Source organism: Lynx rufus, unplaced genomic scaffold, assembly GCF_022079265.1.
Source record: "Lynx rufus isolate CCGP_SWC_20201006 ecotype Redwood Valley unplaced genomic scaffold, mLynRuf1.p SCAF_3, whole genome shotgun sequence".
Taxonomy (NCBI): Eukaryota; Metazoa; Chordata; class Mammalia; order Carnivora; family Felidae; genus Lynx; species Lynx rufus.
This window is the reverse complement of record NW_025814845.1, coordinates 92,225,594-92,242,146: the sequence shown is the minus strand read 5'-3', so window position 1 is coordinate 92,242,146 and position 16,553 is coordinate 92,225,594. Positions and strand designations below refer to the sequence as shown.

The 16,553-nt window shown below is 36.8% G+C and overlaps 1 protein-coding gene across 2 annotated transcripts in view; it reads right to left on the bottom strand.

Annotated features, from left to right (window-relative positions):
• Positions 1-16,553, bottom strand: part of ANK2 (ankyrin 2) — a 243,421-nt gene that overhangs the window by 139,062 nt on the left and 87,806 nt on the right. For both annotated transcript variants that reach the window (XM_047090905.1, XM_047090906.1), the window contains exon 5: positions 3,777-3,875. In XM_047090905.1, the coding sequence (XP_046946861.1) occupies positions 3,777-3,875 (99 nt within the window). The remainder of the gene's footprint in view (positions 1-3,776; positions 3,876-16,553) is intronic.

The following is a 16,553-nucleotide window of genomic DNA, read 5'->3' as shown; positions in this document are numbered from 1 at the left end:
AAAAGGAAAAAGTGGGAAGGGTTGGAATAAGAGAGACCAAGTCTGACTGAGAAGCAAAGATACAGTAGCTAAGACAGGGAAATAAATTCTGTAATTAAATATGCAAACTTCTAAATGTCTCTGTATCGATTAGGGGAGAACAATAATAATTATCAATGGAATGGTCTATTACCAATTAATGTGGCAAATTTGGAACATAATGTAACCTAAAACTTTTTGATAAATAAGGCTAGTTCATTAATTTTATACTTCATTGAATTTTATATTACTTAGATCATTTAGATACAATGTGCTAGGTAATGAAAAAACAGATTTTTAATTCTAAACTTGGCAACAAGTTAAAAAAAATAAAACAATAGCACAGATCATCAAAGTTAAAGGAATTTTAAGGGTAGATGGATAACCATGCTTGTAAATTTGGAAACTATGTTTTCTTTCTAGAAACAAGTATTCAGTTAGTAGAAAGGTGACAAATAGAAAAAAATCTACATATATCATATATATCCTAGGCTCTGTGTATTTTAAAACCTCCCTTACTCCACAAAAACTTGAAAACAAGTCTCAGAAGTTTCCATTCATAGAAGAGATGAGGACAATAAGATTGTATATTAATGATTACATTTTAGAGACAACAGCAATTTACCATAATCTAACTACTCGATTTGTTTTCAATGATAACTTTTTTAAACTGTAGCATTTTGAGAAAAATTGATTTCCTATAGCACTACCACAAAAAGACTTGAATTTGTTTTAATAAGAATTGAATTTTAGATAAACACATTACTTAATAGAATGGAAGAATACAACATGTAGCATTGTAAAATGAAAAATAGTAGCCTAAATTTAGAACTTTGGCACAAATTAAGTTTTCTGTTGAGAAAGAAAGAACAGGCTCATTATCATATACATATTCGATTATCCCCTGCAACACTGTGATAGTTTATATGAAAAGAGTATGAACTTTGTTTTTGTTTTTTCTTAGAGACAAGGCATTTGCTGACAGTACAGAACCTAATGAAAAAGTTTTTAGCCTTCAATTTTGGTAATGTTCAGGAAGAAGGAGAGTTAAGAGTTATAAAATTAGTACTGGAGGGACAGAGAATTCCCCTCAAAGAATTTAACTTTCAATGTCTACCACATGGATTTCATTCTATTCTATGCTTCATGAGGGAGGGGTGAATATTTGAAATGATTTTTTCAAGCGCCTCAACTAACTCCATGAAAAAGGAAACCCATATGAAAATTCAGTAGCTTCATTTTTCATCGTTTATTTACCAATGTTAATTGCTATAATTATGGGAAATTTCAAATATTTAAAGATTTATTTTCAAACATGAGTTTCATGGAAGTATTGAATAATCTCATGATTATCTGCTTTTTAAAGTGGTCACAATGTCTTGATTAGTAGTTAATTTTTACAAATTAGGGCTACTTTTGGGCACAGAGGAAATGTCTTCTTTAGGCATATTCACACGTGTGCACATGAGACTGTACAAGGTATCTGGCAATACAATATAAAATATCAAACAGTAATCAGTCCTAAAGCCCTGGAAACATGGTAGGTTTTACAGAACGATAGACTAAAAGGGAATGTCCATATGCGTGTTACTTGATAATCATTAGGGCCAGCAAAGGGGAGGGGGGGATTAATCAACTAAGCTTATATATGTCCAGTCAGTCAGAAATTAATTCTAGTTATTTAAGTGATTAAAAACTTAAACAACAAGCATACACATGTCTAAGCTAAGCTTCAAACCTCATACGATTCACTTGCAAAAGCTGCATTTTTGTGTAGAAATCAGAGAGGGTTTTCATTTTTTGAGAATCACAGTGCAACATGGCCTCTGCTGATGCAGTGTATATAAAGGGATATTTTTTGAACCAGACTGAAATGCTACAGAGAGCTACACCAAAGGAGCCTTGAGACAGCTATGAATACCAGCAAGCAGAATTTCTCTAAACCGTACACTAGAAATAATAAATCTATCCGGTGGCTAGAACTCTGGACTGTGATGGTTTCTTGGGGGAAGTGATTCTGCATTCAAGAAACTAAAATAAAACAGACACAGATTTCCTTATTTTGGTACATTTCTCAGTTGTCCTGATACAGAGATAGAGTCTCACATAGTTACTCAAGATTTACCTGAAGATAGTCATATGCTACTCATTGACATAATTAGTGTCTCAGGAAAAAAGAAAAAAAAAAAAAAAGGCCTCAAATCATAAAAATCACACTTTACCCACATGGTAAGAGTGTAAAATCTGTGTGTTAAATACAGAACTTGAAATCATTTTACATTGGGCAGTTGTGTTTTCCAGTCATAAACAAATAAGAAACATGGCCCCATTAATAGTGGTTTCTTGGGATTTTTTTTTTTTTAAGTAATGAGAATAAGCTGTCAGAAAGTTATTGCAATTGGCTCCATAAAGTTTTCTGCCAAAGGGACTGGAAATGGATTTAATAGATTATGATGATCTCTTCCCCCAGGGCAGGATAGAAAGGAATTCATGTTTATTTCACCTAAAGACTTAATCCTTCAGAAAGAAAGGAAGTCCTTAATAGACGTTAAAAGTTACCAACTTAGTTTCTGGAGGGCAAGCATCTATCAATCATCTCTCACTCCAAGCCAGGAGTTTTAAAGTTCTATCAGTGGAGGCACAAAATATGAGAAAGGAAAAACACAGCCTGCATAATCTGGTTGAAAGGGGTGAGGAGTGGCATGACCCAGTGGAACTTTTTTCCCTTCTCTGTGTCACTCACTTCCAAGCTTTGGCCCCACGAGGCACCACCTCACAGTGGTGGTTTGGAGACAGTTTCTCCAAACTCAAGTGTTTCTGGAGGATCACTTAGAAATCGCAGTTCTAAGCAACCACTGAACTTGCTCCTTAACGTGCCTACCAAAAATGAGAAAGAAAATAACAAAGCAAGTCTGTTTCTTGGAGGACATGCATAGTTTGAAAAGGAAAGTGATGTTCTAAACTGGCCCACTCTAACCCTTTCTTATGTCTAGATGTCCTGAATGTTTTGATACTAAATGGACTTTGAACATCCTATTTAATTGTTGCTATAATCATAGTCATACAACTATATGCCATAATTTGCGCTTCAGAAAATGTGAACAGCTTTATTTTTGTCACACATTCCTCATAAAATTGTGCTAACACAGATACCTATGAATAATTTCTGATCATTAAAAATTGTTCATTTAGAGAATTAAATTGGATCCTAACAGATACAATAGTGATGAAAAGAAATGGATAGGATTTACTGTAATCTGATTTTAAAATAGTATAAAAACTCCCAAAACCTAGAGAATGGCAAATTGATGGAAGCATGAGTTCATGTAAGAATAAGTTGACATGAATCCCAAATCAAGGCATAAACTCATTCAACTGTGTGCACTGGGTCCTTTGTTCATGGCCATCATTGTACGTTACACAAGTAACATGAACACTCCTAGCATATTTTATTATTTAAAAAAATTTTTTTAATGTTTATTCTTTGAGAGAGAGAGAGAGAGAGAGAGAGCATGAGCAGGGGAGGGGCAGAGAGAGGGAGACACAGAATCTGACGCAGGCTCCAGGCTCTGAGCTGTCAGCACAGAGCCCGATCATGACCTGAGCCAAAGTCAGATGCTTAACTGACTGAGCCACCCAGGCGCCCCATGAACATTCTAGCATATTTTAGACAAGATAATGGAGATCCTTTGCAGCTGGATAAAAAGAATATGGACATTAAGATCAAAGAATTTGAACCTCTGGGTTGACGGTCTTACCTCAGTAGCAGTGCTCTGATTAGCTCCATTTTCAAGCAAATATTTTACAACATCAATGTGGTTCTCTTGGGCAGCCATGTATAAAGGAGTGAAGCCATTCTGAGGACAAACAATAAAAAAGACATTTTTAATCATTTGTAAAGTTTAAACCAGGGAAGAATACCAGAAAAGGAAAGAGAGAATACTATGAAGTAAACTTTTGAAATGATGATACATATAACACACCTTCACAATGTAGTATACATATATTTACTATTATAAAACCAGCTATAATCAAAGTGAACCAATTCCTACACATAATTCCTAAAAGAATGAGGACAAAGATATATGGAAACAATATTTACCAAATTCCCTATCTTCGTTTCAGTTTTAGAGATTTACATTTCCCATTACCTAACACTGTTAAAACTAAAGATATTTAGAATTTTAATATAATCCTATGGCATACATATAAATTCTCATTATATGTAGTGTATTTATAAAATAATATTTATATAGTATCTTCTGTACTTTTTTAATTAAATTTTTTAACGTTTATCTATTTCTTAGAGATAGATAGAGTGCGAGTTGGGGGGGGGGGCAGAGAGAAAGGGAGACACAGAATCCAAAGCAGGCTCCAGGCTCCGAGCTGTCAGCACAGCACCTGACGTGGGGCTCAAACCCAACAACCGTGAGATCACGACCTGAACTGAAGCCGAAACCTTTAACCGACTGAGCCACCCAGATGCCCCTCTCCTATACTTTTTAAAAAAATGTCTATTGACCTATTTATGAGAGAGAGAGAGAGAGAGAGAGAGGCAGAGAGACAGGGAGACAGAGAATCTCAAGCAGGCTCCACGGTGTCAGTGCAGAGCCTAATACAAGGCTCAAACTCACAAACGGTGAGATCATGACCTAAGCTAAAATCAAGAGTCTGAAGCTGAACCAACTGAGCCACCCAGGGACCCCTATCTTCTGTACTTTATTAAATCATAAACTATTCAAACAGGCCACCATTATCTTGAATGTATGCAGTTTAGTTAGCACTTTTAAAGGTATAAATTATTACTCATTCCAGAATAGGCTAGGAGTGATTGCAAATCTGATTGAAAAGGTTTTTTAAAAAATCTAAATTTCAGTATTCTGATTGAAGTAATATGGTTTATACTGAACATCTTCATATTATTTTTAAAGCCATTCTGAAATTCTATCATTCATTAACTCCCATATTTATGCATTCAGTTATTTACTAAAATCCAGCCACTGGTAGCTGGGACATCACTGGGATACACTGATAAATAAGACAGACATCTGCCTTCATGAAACATATACTATGGTAATATTATAACATTATTACATAATCACAGTTAAAAGAATCACTGAAATTATACAGCTTGAGTTTAAAATTAAGTTTAAATTGGCAAATTTTCTTTTCATCAGATCCTTTGCAATAGGTAACACGGCATTAAAAAAAGACTTCGTAAAAAAATAGAAAACATGGGACACTACATAAACTCTTAAATCTAACAATTCTCTCAGAACAATGCCAGAGCCTTACGTGTTGTTGATCCCATGAAAAATTCTTGCATTAATGAGAATAAGCAAAAACAAGGGATTTTCAAAACCATAAAAGGAGAAAAAATAACTGTTTTGAAAAATTCTTCTATATGCATCGTTTAAGTGTGGCAACATTATTTAAGATGGCCAAGATCTGGCAAAATATAAAAATACAGAATATGGAAGTAGAATAAGAAAAGAAATTTTAAATTTGATTACAAAAGAAAATCTGCAGACTTCAAAAGAGGAGGAAATTTTTAAACTAAGAAATATTGTCAAAGGAACGAATTGACAATTTTGTAGGATGCAGGAATAGCTTGCTAGTTGGATAGCATATTTTTTTTAAAACATAGCAAACAGGTGAAATCTTGGGTATTTTAAGAACACTGAAGAGGTGGCGGAAGGACGGAATTAGAGATTCAAAGGAAGGGAAAGCCAGTGAGTGTGGTTAAAAACAATGAGTGGGTGTGGAATGGGGCTCTTTCATGACAAGGAAAAGGCAGGATGCAAAGGAAAAAAAAAGACGAAACAGAACTTTTAATAGAGTAAAACACTTTGCTTACATGTTTTCCTCTGACAGAATCTTGGATGTAGATCAGGAGAAAGGGAGATAGACCGTGGTTGCCACATCAATAGGGAAAAAAAATGTACCATTCTTAGCCTCCCACCCTGGGTCCCGGGCTTTAGAGGGGGCCTCCTCTATTTGAACACGGTAGGGATCCAGAGGCCCAAAGGGACATGCCCATCCTGATCCTGCAGCTCTCCTGCTTCCAGACCACACATTAGGCATGAAGTTACCCATAATCCTTGACTAAGCAGCCCCCAGCATGGTTCCAGTGCTTGCTCAGACTTCTTTGGGTTCATTTTCCAACAGGTCTGTGCCATGCACACCGTGTGACAGACTGACCCCCCCAAATATGTCCTCACTCTAATCTCTGGATTAGATCTCTAATCAATGGCCCCCAAATATGTCCTCACTCTCATCTCTGGAAGTTGTAGATGTTACCTTATATGCCAAAAGGAACTTTACAGGTGTGATTAGGTTATGGATCTTGAGGTGGGGAGATTATCCTGGATTGTTCAGCTGGGTGTAACATAATCACAGGGTTTTTATAAGAAGGAGGCAGGACGTCAGAGAGGAGAAAAGACACCATACTTCTGGCTTTGAAAATGGAAGAAGGGGACGTGATCCAAAGAGATTTTTACTTAGAGCCTCCAGAAAGAACCAGCAGGGGCAGCACCTTGGTTTTAGTCCTAAGCCTAATCTCGGACTTCTAAAATTATAAAATAACAAATCTGTGTTATTTTAAGTCACTGAATTTGTGGCAATTTGTTACAGCAGCAACAGGAATCTAATAGACACCCCAGGAGCTGTTTGCTAGGGAAGGTCAGAGTAGTAGGTGCGGGTCAGGGTGTTCACACCTTTACACGTGATGCTCTATGGGGAGGATGGATCCAGGGATGGGCCAAGAAGAGGAACCCACTGTCGGACAGGGTTTAGAATCAGCACCACCCCCGCCCCCACCCCGCCACCAGCCACAATCCTGTATGGAACTCCAAGGTTTCTGAGAAGTCTAAATTTGGACCTGTCATATTGTTATAAGGATATATTTATCAAGATAGGAAGATAGGAGATACTTATTTAAAGTTAACTTGATATATAGCTTTTAATTTAAAAAGTATATTGTAGGGGCACCTGGGTGGCTCAGTCTGTTAAGCATCTGACTCTTGATTTTAGCTCAGCTCATGATTGCACGGTTCATGAGATCAAGCCCCAAGTTGGGCTCTGTACTTACAGCACGGAGCATGCTTGCGATTCTCTCTCTCCTCTCTCCCTGCCCCTCTGCCCACTCATGCTTTCTCTCTCTCTCTCAAAATAAATAATAAACTTAAAAAAAAAAAGTATATTGTAAGCGGGCCTCTTTTGCATTCATGCCCTGGGCTCTGCAAGTATTAATAGTGGGTTAGTGGTAGAGAAAGAAAAGGGGGAAATATCAGTATATAGCATATAGGGGAGGGGAGAAAGGGCAGTCACAAACATTCAGGATCTTGATTAGAGTACATCATGAATCCCATTTGTGCCTGGTGCCACCGCCTCAGCATGCAAGGGCTTTCAGCAGTATAGGGGATACAGATATGAAGAACAATAACAAAAAAATAATTTATTGAACTTCTGCTATATGCTATTCACTATGAGAGATGATTTTGATGTCACCTCTAATTACTGTGATCATGTATGTGTCTGTTTGTCTGGGACAGTCTAAGTTTATGTCTAAGTTTATGTATAGTACCCTGGAGTAATAATTAATAGTGTCTCAGTTTGAATGACACATTAAATGGCCTAATACTATCTCTAATACTTAAAATATTGCTGCAACATTGGTATTGCCATATCCTTTTTTTTTTTTAAAGTAAACTCTACATCCAAAGTAGGGCTCAAACTCATGACCTCAAGATCAAGAGTCCCATGCTCCACCAACTGAGCCACCCAGGCATCCCTCTTCACCCCACCTGAACTGAGGCAGCTGAGGCCCAGACAGTTGGGTAACTTGGCCAAAATCTCACAGCTAATAAGTGAAGTGAAAGTGTCTCCGCTGAACTGGAGTCTTCATGGGTGAAGCCAAAGCACCTGCAATTTTTAAAAAGCTTAATTTTTTTTTAAATTTTTTTTTCAACGTTTATTTATTTTTGGGACAGAGAGAGACAGAGCATGAACGGGCGAGGGGCAGAGAGAGAGGGAGACACAGAATCGGAAACAGGCTCCAGGCTCTGAGCCGTCAGCCCAGAGCCCGACGCGGGGCTCGAACTCACGGACCACGAGATCGTGACCTGGCTGAAGTCGGACGCTCAACCGACTGCACCACCCAGGCGCCCCAAAAAGCTTAATTTTTGAAATTACCTGAAGAATATTGTTATCGGTGATGCAGAGCAAATGAATGGTTTAGGGCAGGAAGGGCCATGATCACATCTGCGTTTCAGAGCGTCCACTCTGGTGAACACTGAGTGGACCACACCCACTGTGGTTTGGGGTGGTGGAAGACACGAATGAAAGTACGGGGTTAATCAGATTTTGTAGTATTTGCGATAGTACATTTAAAAGATGAAGGAAGCCTGAGCCAAAACAACATCTTGGCTAGGCGAGGGAGGGAGGGAACTATTTACTGTTACAAATATGTGAAGTAAGAAGGCAATAAAGATTTACTACAGGTCCTAAAGACGTGGGAAATTATCCTTCCCTAACTTCCTGATACTACTTAACAAGAAATACTCCGCCAGAAAAATGTGAAACATGCCTCTGGGTAATTGGGACAGGGCACTGCAGCCTTTTAGCAGCACTGTGAATTTTACAGGAAAGCTTTTATCTCTGCATATAAATAGATTAATAACACAGGATTACTGGCCTGTGTCCATGCTTCCAGGTGCTTTCCAATGTATTATGTCTCCATGCCTTTCTAAAATAGTCTGGCTGCAGGTAGGTATAAAAGTATATGTATTTTCTTCTTGTTGGTATAAAAAAGTCAAAGAGATCCACAACCTGGGCTGATACTAGGAGGATGCTAACAAGCACCAAATTATCAGCTGTTATGATAATTAACAGCGTGACCAGTAGGTGCCTCTACCAACCAGTTATTAAATATTTTAACATTATTCGTCTCCATTGCCACTCATGTATATTTATTCAACAAAAATGTGTTGGGTGACTCTTTACTGCCAGGCATTGTGTTTGGCATAGTGATTCAGAGAGGAAAGGCAAAGTTGCTGTTAATTAGGAGCTCACAGTCCAGAGACTGAGATGGGCAAGTGAGGAAACTACTATGTTACAGTTCAGTGAACACATATAGAATTCGTTTCTCTAAAAAAGAAAGAAAGAAAGAAAGAAAAAAAGAAAGAAAGAAAGAAAGAAAGAACTTACATGAGAGATATAAAGAGAACACAGAAGAGCACAGAACTAAACTGGGTAAGGAAATCATATCCAAAGGAAGTCACTGGAAGTGACACTTTGGTAGACAAGGGGAGTGATTTGGTTTGAACTGAATCACGAAAGCTGAAGTTAGGCATAGACGCAGGAAAGGGACTTCAAACAGCGGAAACCCCATGAGAAAACACTGAACATCTAAGGATCTGCAAATAACTCAATGTGGCTAGCAGCAGGAGGAGGCTGACACAGGCAGGAATCAGTTCCCATGTGTCATGCTAAGGAGTCTGAATTTTATTCGGAAGACTTGGGAATCACGGTTTTAAGCTGGGGTTTGGCACGATCACATTTCCATTTTAAAGAGATTCATTTGGGGCACCTGGGTGGCTCAGTGGGTTAAGCATCCCACTCTTGATTTTGGCTTAGGTCGTGATCTCACAGTTCGTGAGTTCAAGCCCTGAGTCTGCAAGAGCCTGCCTGGGATTCTCTCTCCCCTTCTTTCTCTGCCCCTCCCCTGCTCGTGTGCACATTCACTCTCTCTCTCTCAAAATAAATAAACTTAAAAAAAAAGAAAGATTAATTTACCAGGATTGAGGAGGATGAATTGGAAAATGGCCAGAGTATAGTCTGGAAAAGTAGTAATAAGGTTTTTACAATAATCCAGCTGAGAAATGAAGATTAGGAATATTAATATGATTTTGATATTTTAAAATGTAATTTAGTATTTATGTGTTTATATTCTACTTAAAGATTGATCATATTGAATAATATTTCTCATATTATTGAGGTTATAACAGTCTCTTAAATCCAGAAATTATGCTGTTTCAAGAATTCAAACCCTTGTAATATTACAAAAAATGTTTTCCTGTTTTTATTAGTGATATAACTACAACCCAGTAATCAGATTTCAGCTGCTGGTGAGAATTTCTTTAGGTAATTGGATTATCTGGGAAAATTGAATGAACATGAGCTATTTATGTATCTACCTATCAAATGTAGATTTATTGAAGCTTCTCAGAACATTTTTAAAATAAGTAGATCTATTGATATTTGTATATCATTTCAAAGCAATTATACAGAGACAAATAATGTCAGTATGCAAAGCAATAAATGATTTAGAATCAATGATTTGGACAAGGACCAAAATAAAAAAAATTCTAAGAACTATCATCATTAGCAATTTTTAAGATCTTAACTTTTCAGACTTAATTCTATCACCACATATAACCTTATTCTCTCCTTACACAAATGGAGATTCATCAATTGGATGACTTGAAAGATTGATCATATCAAATTACTCTAATATTAACTGGAGTCAATGTTACTATTCAATTCAGAGGGTCTTTTTATAGCACCAGGTTTAGTCCATAGTTTGTTACTTAGGCACTTAGATGAGATGTCTTGAGAGTAATGAATATGAATATAATATTGTTTATGTCCTCATGAACAGAAAATATAACAGAGTTCACAGAATACACATATATAGGACCATCTGTAGCTCAATACATATTATTGAGCAAATGCATACTAATATGTATATATATATATAATATGTATATGTAATTAGTATATACATACATATATATATATATATATATATATATATATATATATATAGTTGGCTCAATACATACTAATTTCCAAAGAAGCACAAAAAAAGTGCTATGAGATCACTAAAGAACGAGCAATTAGTACCATGAAAAAAGGTACTTTTGGCTCCAGCACATAGATCTGAGAAGAAATTAGGAGGCCTTAATGAAATCAAGACAGTAGATCTACAGAAAAGAAAATGTTATTTGCTATTCTTTTCTGGTTTCATTTTCCCCATCTCTCAAGAAATGTGGTGTTTGTATGAGAATTCTCAGTGTGTTTGCTGTAGGTACACATTTCACTTGGGGAATTCTGTTCCCCGAGCCTAATAACAAATCTAGTGAATAGTAAAAGAACAGTAAGCAAAATTACCAAAGATGAGTAGAAGCCAATGCAAGAATGCATCTTGAAAAAATGTTTTACAGGTTTAAAAATTCTTTTTTAAAAAAATTTATATATATTTATATTTATGTATGTTTAAAAAAATTTTTAAATTCTTAACCAGACAGATAACAAAGAAAACTGAAATTCACATCACTACCTAGCTAAAGATATACTTTAGGTGATTTCATGGATCAAGCATAAGCTAAAAGAGTGGACAGTGATTATGGAAATTTCAAATGGTGTATCTCTGAATGCTAGTCATTGTTATTTTACCTGTTTTAACTCTTGGTCTTATGCAGCTAAACTTATTAAATAATTTTTAATGATTAAAAAACTTGCCATATTTTCATAGGTGAAAATGTTCTAGCTGAAAGGAAACTCATCATTTTATAGTTGAGGAAATTTTAACCCAGAGACTGAGTGCACCACCAGGTGGACTGGCCAGTTACACAGATTAAGGAGAGAATAGAAGGTAAATGGACACAGTTCATGCAGGGATGCTTGCTTTACCCTCTCCTTCTCATCTTTCAGGCCTTGATATAAGCATCACCCTCTCTGAGAGGCCTTATTCAATGCCCAAAGCAATTCTCAGTACAGAGCAGATGTTCAATAAATATTTAAATGGGTGAGTAAATAAAGTAGAACAGGAACCAAGTTCCTGAGACTCCTGGGTGGCTTAGTCAATTGAGTGTCCGAATCTTGATTTTGGCTCAGGTCATGATCTCATGATTCGTGAGAATCTGTACTGACAGTACAGAGCCTCCTTGGGATTCTCTCTCTTCCTCTTTCTCTGCCCCCACCCCCCATTTGTGCTACTCTCTCTCTCTCTCTCTCTCTCTCAAAATAAATAAATAAATAACAACAAAATAAATAAATAAACAACAACAAAAAAAGAAACCAAGTTCCTTTTTATGCCTGTTGGGGTCTTAAAATATGTCTTCAAATTCTTTGACATGCCTCCCTTCAAAAGGTAAAGCCTATTTCCCCTTTCTTTGAGTGTGGGCCAACTTAGTAATTTGCTTTCAGTGCACAGATTGTGGTGGAAACTATATTGTATGACTTTGAGACTAGGGTTTAAAAGTGACTGGCTTATTGCCTTGCTCTCTTTTGGATCACCTGCTCTGGAGGTAATGAGCTGCCAAGTCACGATGACATTCCAGCAGCCTGTGGAGAGAAGCGGGTGAGCAGGAATTGAGACCTCCCACCAACAACTAGCACCAACTTGCCAACTATGTGAAAAACCACCTTGGTAGTGAATCTTCCAGCCCTTGGAAACCCTTCAGATGGTCAACGTTTTCATCACAACCTCATGAAAAACTCTGAGCCATGATCGCATAGCTAAGCCACTATTAAATTCCTGATCCACGGAAAGTGTTATGATCGTAGAGTTTATTGCTGTTTTAAGCCACTGAGTTTGGAGACAATTTGTTATGAGCAATTGCTAGCTGACACAATGTCCAACAAGGTCATACATGATCTGACCATGGTTTACCTTGCCAACCTCTTACCACTCATATTCTACACTGATTCCTTTGTTTTTAGGAAAGGAATTCATATCCTAGACAGTTATTTTCATATAACTTTGACAAAACACAAAGACAAGGCAAACTAATATGGTAGTCATGTGTTACCCTTCTTTATCGTATTTTGCAATTGGAAAAGATTAAGTCTTTGCATTTATAAGAAGGAAAGAGTGAAGTAGGTCACTCGTGCATATTTGCTTAAATGGAGCAATCTATAATCTAAGAGAATTTGAAAATTACAGCTTTAAAGCTTTATAATACCCCTAATGCCATGTGCCTTTTGCCGGTTTTCTAAGAGTACTACATATACTTTTCATATCCACTAGAAAACTAATCAACAAATTATATACCCAATTCCAACAGTAGAATATGAAAATGGTTATAGATAGCACTGGGTTTGAACTTGCAAAAGTAAAATTCCCCTTCTGATGTAATTACTCCTCTAGCTACCATTCCAGATACCATGTATCATCTTCTTCCTTTGAACTAGCATTATGAGAGACAAGGCTGGGAAGAATCCCCAAATTATCACCCAGCTTTAAGGTCAGGATGATTCAAATTATTTCCCTAAATATAACGTAAATGCACAGCTGCAAAGGATTTAAAAAAAAAAAAAAACAATGGGTATTAATTGTAGTCACAAAAATAAAGACTATTTTGTGTACTCTGGGGGTGTAGTTAGGGCAAAAGAACAATAGATACGATTATACACTTGCTTGGTAGTGAAGAAGGAATTTTATTAATTAAAATACCATATGAATTTTCTAAGGTGATTTGAACTTGGCAGTTCTTTACCAAGGTTAAGATACTAGGGGTTATTTTTAACCACCTTCTTCTCTCCAAAGGTCCTCTTTAAAGGATTATAGCTAAACTATTAAATGACATTAAAATGATTAATGTTTTAAATCTTTTGAAGGGGGTTCTACTTTACGGAATATTTACCATGTCATCTTGTTTGATCCCCACAACTGTGCTATTGGGGTCACTTAACAGAGAAGACTGTAGCTGGCAACCATTCACCCAAAGACATTCTCACAAATGGCGCAATCAGGGTCTGAACTCCGGAGGACTCCAAACCCAGTGCTCCTTCCACTCCCCTCAGCTGTTCCCTTCAACTGAGATCAGATTGTCACAGAGAACACCCTGCTTTTATCTAGTAACTGAGGAATTAGTTGACTTCCATTTTCTCCTAAGTCATTCGCTAGAGATAAGCAGGGAAGCTCTACCTAATGACAGTAATGGAATTATCATGAACTGCTTGATGAAGAATGTGCAAGTGTTCTCTTAGGTGTAAAGATTTTTCCAGTGAAGTAAGTAATAGATCTCTGTACAACTCAAAGAAATAGACATTCACAGGTATTAAGTTCCACACTATTCAAAATGTGGAGCTGGGATTTGAACCTACATATAACTAATTCTAAAGCTCATGCTTTTTCTACTATACTATACTGCCATGTGCTTCAGCAGTATATTTGACGGACACTATTTTATCATATCTGGGTATTGCTAGCAATCAGAAACACCACTGAAAATACTGTATTCACACTAGATCTACCATAATCCCTGCTTTCAGCTCCTCATGGATACATAACCAAGAAAACATGTAAACTATTTACCAACCATGATTGAAGGTCAGTTTTCATAGACCACGGCTGAAGATCAAGATTTTTTGTACCCTTGCTTCATAGTCATATTAAGAGCAAACCTTTAATATATATTCTGACATTTTTCCAGATGAGCTTGTCTCACCAATATTTCTGAACTCACCAAGTTTAAGTGTACCTTTGCAGGGGAGAATTTCCCCTTATCTCCTTTTCAATGCCTGGCTCAAGTCCTCTGTCAATTTTTCTTTTCTTTTCTTTTTTAATGCTTATTTATTTTTGAGAGAGACAGAGACAGAGACAGAGAGAGAGCAGGGAAAAGGCAGAGAGGAGACACAGAATTCAAAGCAGGCTCCAGGCTCTGAGCTGTCAGCACAGAGCCCGACATGGGGCTTCAACTCATGGACCACGAGATCGTGATCTGAGTCAAATTCAGATGCTCAACCAACTGAGCCACCCAGGTACCCCACCTCTGTCAATTTTTCTAATAGAGTTTGGCCAATTCCAGTCTTCCCTCTAATACATTGTTGGCTCCATACAATTTAGTACCAAGTCATATACTATCTTCTGTTGTTTGTCTTCGCTTCTTCTGTATTTGTCTTTTAAAAGCAGCTTCCTGTCAGGGTGCCTGAGTGGCTCAGTCGGTTGAGTGTCTGACTTCGGCTTAGGTCATGATCTCACGGTTCATGGGTTCAAGCCCTGTGTCGGGCTCTGTGCTGACAGCTTGGAGCCTGGAGCCTGCTTCGGATTCTGTGTCTCCCTCTCCCTCCTTCTCTCTCCCTCTCCCCTACTCATGCTCAGTCTCTCTCTCTCTCTTTCTCAAAAATAAATAAACATTAAAAAAATAATTAAAAGCAGCTTCCTGTCTGACAACTGTTTAGAATCCTCCACAGAAATAAGAACTCTCATGGGTATACAGTAAGCACCCAATAAACAGCTGCTAACAGTTTACCATTACCTTTATTTTACTCAGTTCCTGAAAATTATAGATTTGTATAGATTTGTACATTTCTCCTTTATTCAAGGTTAAAATTTAAATGTACCAGGTGTCTCACAACCACTTCATTCCACAAAGAGTTGAGGTGGCTGGTGATGTTTTAATTTACTCTCATATAACTCCAAAATATTGAAAACATGCATCTCATGTTTTACTTTGCAAAAGTGAATAAATACTTAATTAAACTGTTAAGCTATAACTGAATAATTATATTGTTTATATCACTGCATTTGTAAACCAAAAATAAAAAGTAAAATGAACTTTTAAATAATCCTAGAAAAAGCAAATAAATTTTTTAAAGTAAATAAAATATTAAAACTGAAAAAAACAAATTAATTTTTAACATGGAATGCCCAAGATATAGTAGTGGGCATTTGTTCATGCCTACCCAGTATCCTTTCTCTTTTTTGATAGCATCCTGGTTTTTCTTTAAAGTATCCATGCTTCCTCACATAGTTCATTTAATTCCAACGAAGCTGAACTTCTCCTTTACAAGCTCTAGGCAGAGTATCAGATGACTTAAGCCAATCAACACATTCCATTCTATTGGATACAAGCTGGGTCAAGTTTGGGCAAAAGAAGTAAAATGGTCCAATCAGTCAAGTTCAGGATTCTCTTTTGGAAAGCTGGGACAGGGCTCCCTTATTTTGACTCTAAACAAGAGAAAGTATTGCTCCAATCAGGTCCACAAGGGAGGCCAACGGTAAAATAAAGCTTGCAGAAATCATAGCAAAGAGAAAAAGACATTCTGGGCCCTTATGAATACACCAGTAGAAGAAAAAAAAAAAACTGAAAAAAATCATCATACTACTGGAGTTTACCTTACCTACTTGAACTTTATATTCATGAAAGCCAAGAAAGTCCCTCTTTTGATCACCTGAGTATGAAGTAAGTTGTTCCTTATTTGCAATTGAAGGTATTCTGGTTGATAGAGATATCTATACTAAAATATAATTTGCCTTACTGTCATTAGTTTAAAATGAAGCATTTTCCAGGAAATCTGGAATATCACAAAACGTACCACAGAAACAAAAGTATTAAAAGCAAAATCTATTATTATATTAAAAATGTCATTCAGTGACCCTGAGACATATCTGCAGAAAAAGTATGAAATCAATCTTTAAGAATAAGGTTAAACTACAAAAAAAAAAAAAAAATAGGTGGGTTATTTTCAGTAAAGAAATATATTTTCTCTGGGGCGCCTGGGTAGCTCTGTTGGTTAAGCATCTG